General features: G+C 53.9%; 1 protein-coding gene across 1 annotated transcript; it reads left to right on the forward strand.

Moving 5' to 3' along the window:
- Positions 1–305: 305 nt before the first annotated feature.
- LOC136131311 (activating signal cointegrator 1 complex subunit 2-like) lies at positions 306–2,622 on the forward strand. Its single transcript, XM_065888126.1, is given in 4 exon segments — positions 306–385; positions 543–1,290; positions 1,292–2,169; positions 2,280–2,622. Coding segments are annotated over 4 exon segments (2,049 nt in total).
- The last annotated feature ends 729 nt before the right edge of the window (positions 2,623–3,351 follow it).

A 3,351-nucleotide genomic window follows, 5' to 3' on the forward strand; every position in this document is an offset into this window, starting at 1 on the left:
GGGAAGTCCCAAGAAAATTCTTCTAAGACAGGGAAATAAAAATTACAAGTCCTGTATTCTTTAAGTCTTCCTTGGCTTGAATATTTGTTTGCTAAGTGTTTAATTATGCTTTTTTGCATCTATGTTTATAAATAAATATGGCTATAATTTTTCTTTCTCATGTTCTTTGTATTCAGTTTTAAAATCAAGATTATTGTGGACCCCGGAAGTGCCGGCGCTGTGGGAGCTGTCACCGTGGACCACGGCGGCGGCAGCGGCAGTACAGCGCTGGCAGTGGAGCCGCCGGGGAGGGTCAATGCAGCACAATGCCAGCTCTGCCCCTGGACCAACTCCAGATCACCCACAAGGACCTGAAGACAGGGAAGCTGAGGACTTCACCAGCGCTGACCTGGAAGTGGGTGGATTGTGGTTGACAACAGCTGAGACGCAGCCCGGCCTTCTTCCTCTTATTACAACCACCACCACCACCACCCCACCGGAGAAAGCAGCCCTTATGTAGTCAGAGGAGAAAGCTGAGCTCATCTTCTCTTCTTGGTGAACAAACACCCTGAGCAGAAGGCAGACCGGTATCTTGCGTTACACAAACCGCCCCCTAAAGACAACGTTCCCACCCTAGTGGAGGAGTACTTGGAACGCACCACCTTCATAGCCAATGACCTTGACTGGCTCCTGGCCCTGCCTCACGATAAATTCTGGTGCCAGGTTGTCTTCGACGAGACCCTGCAGAAGTGCCTGGACTCCTACCTGCACTGTGTCCCCCGAAAGTTCGACCAGCGGGTGGCCTCAGTCCCTGAGGTCATTGACATGGAGAAGTGCCTCCACCGAAGTGTTTTTCTCGCCTTCCTTCGCATGTCCACTCACAAGGAATCCAAAGATCACTTCATTTAACCCTCTGCTTTTGGATGAATCCTCTACAACAACTTCCAGTTTGACATCCCAAAGATCCTGGACCTCTGCGTGCTCTCTGGAAAAGGCAACTCCCCGCTGCTGCAGAAGACGATAGGAAACATCTTCATCCAGCAGCCAAGTTACTATAATGACCTGGATGAAAGCATGCCCACCATCCTTCAGGTCTGCAGCAATATCCTCCAGCACTGTGGTTTGCAAGGGGACGGGGCCTGCACCACACCCCAGAAGCTTGAGGAGAGGGGCCGGCTGACCCCCAGCGACATGCCTCTCCTGAAATTAAAGGACATTGTTCTCTACCTTTGTGATACCTGCACCACACTCTGGGCCTTTCCGGATATCTTCCCTTTGGCTTGCCCAACCTTCCAGAAACACGACTTCTGTTAACCGGCTAGCTTCCTTTTACGAAATAGCAATTCCCAAACTGGAGTCTGTAATTAAGAAGAGGAGGCTTGAAGATAGCAAGCTGCTAGGTGACCTGTGGCAGAGGCTCTCTCATTCCAGGAAGAAGCTACTGGAGATCTTTCACATCCTCCTGAAGCAGATCTGCCTTCTCCCAGTCCTAGAAAGCAGCTGTGACAACATTCAGGGCTTCACTGAAGAGTTCCTTCAGATCTTCAACTCCTTGCTGCAGGAGAAAAGGCTTCTCCGAGACTATGATGCGCTCTTCCCTGTGGCCGATGACGTCAGCCTGTTGCAGCAGGCCTCAGCCTTGGATGAGACTCGGACGGCCCACATCCTCCAGGCAGTCGAGAGTGCATGGGAAGGGGTGGACCGAGGGAAAGCCACCGATGCCAAAGACCCACCGATGGCTGAGAATCCTAACAGGGTCGTGGAGGCGGCAGAGGCGGTCAGCAGACCGTCACCGCTTCCCCAGAACTCGGAGGAAGAGGAGTGCCTGGGGGCAGCGGCTGCTCCAGGCCCTGCCGCGTGCGGCATGGAGCTGGACTCACTCAACTCCCAGGTGAAGGACCTGCTGCCAGACCTCGGCGAGGGCTTCATCGTGGCCTGCCTGGAGCACTACAGCTATGACGCGGCCCAGGTGATCAACAAGAGCCTGGAGGGGCGGCTGGCCCCTGCCCTTGGCCAGCTGGACCGTGGCCTAGACAGACAGGTGAAGCCAGACCCGGCGCCCCTGCTGACGTCTCGTCACAACATCTCTCAGAACGTTGAGTTGGACGTGTTCAGCAGGGACTCAGTGGACCTGAGCCGGGTACACAAGGGCAGGAGGAAGGCAGCCGCAGGCCCTTCACCATCCCTCAGGTGCTGAGAACCAAAGAGGAGGACGAGGCCCCCAAGCCCGACCATCTTGTGCAGGACCCTGCAGTGCTGCGGGAAAAAGCAGAAGCCAGGTGCATGGCCTTCTTGGTCAGGAAGGGGTACCGGCATGACAGCTCAACGGCAGTGGCTGGCAGCCCCCGAGGCCACGGGCAGAGCTGGGAGACAACACAGGAGCGCAGGAAGAAGGAAGCCAGCAAGCCGCACGAGCCAACCACAACCGGAGAGCTATGGCTGACCGCAAAAGAAGCTAAGGCAGGATTCCAACCTGAGGCCGCTGCGCCAGGGCCAGCCGGACCTGCCAGGCTGAGGTACCATAGCCTGGGGCTTCCTCGCCAGTTGGCCCCCTGCCAGTCCCCAAGTTCAAGTCCACCCCTCGACAGCCTCAGCTTCGCAGCCCCTGAGAAGGCCGCCTCGTTGTCTGCCAGCCGGCCGTGAGCGCCTTCCTACAGAACACACAGTGCCTTATCCACAGCGGAGGAACCGTGCGGCCAGCGCACAGGTGCAAGGGACGGGGTTGGAGCCCCAAGGCCAGTCCCCAAACCTCGTGCAGCCGGACACCACGTCCCTTTCTCCCTGGACGGCAGGAAACCTGTGTATTCAAAAACAAAAAACACACAAAAGCCCTGCAAATAAAGTTTTTGACCCTTTCAAAAAAAAAAAATCAAGATTATTGTAACTGCCCAAAATCAATTGGAGGAGGTTTACGTTTTTCCTATTTCTTGAGAAACTTTAGTTCTGATCCTTATAGGGTTGATTGAACTCAGCATAAAACCTCCTGGGCTGGTAACATGATATGGTTGTTTATGTGGACATTTTAACTAATAATTGCATTTCTTTAATGGTTTAGGGTTAACGCATATGTTCTATTTCTTTTTTTTTTTTTTAATAAATCTATCCATCTATCTATTTATTTATTTATTTATTTTGGCTGTGTTGGGTCTTTGTTGCTGCGTGCAGACTTTCCCTAGTTGTGGTGAGCGGCCGCTACTCTTCATTGCGGTGCGCGGGCTTCTCACTGCCGTGGCTTCTCTTGTTGGGGAGCACGGGCTCTAGGTGCGCGGGCTTCAGTAGCTGTGGTGCACAGACTTAGTTGCTCTGTGGCATGTGGGATCTTCCCGGGCCAGGGCTCAAACCCATGTCCCCTGCATTGGCAGGCTAGGATTC

This window comes from Phocoena phocoena, chromosome 11, assembly GCF_963924675.1.
Source record: "Phocoena phocoena chromosome 11, mPhoPho1.1, whole genome shotgun sequence".
Classification (NCBI taxonomy): Eukaryota; Metazoa; Chordata; class Mammalia; order Artiodactyla; family Phocoenidae; genus Phocoena; species Phocoena phocoena.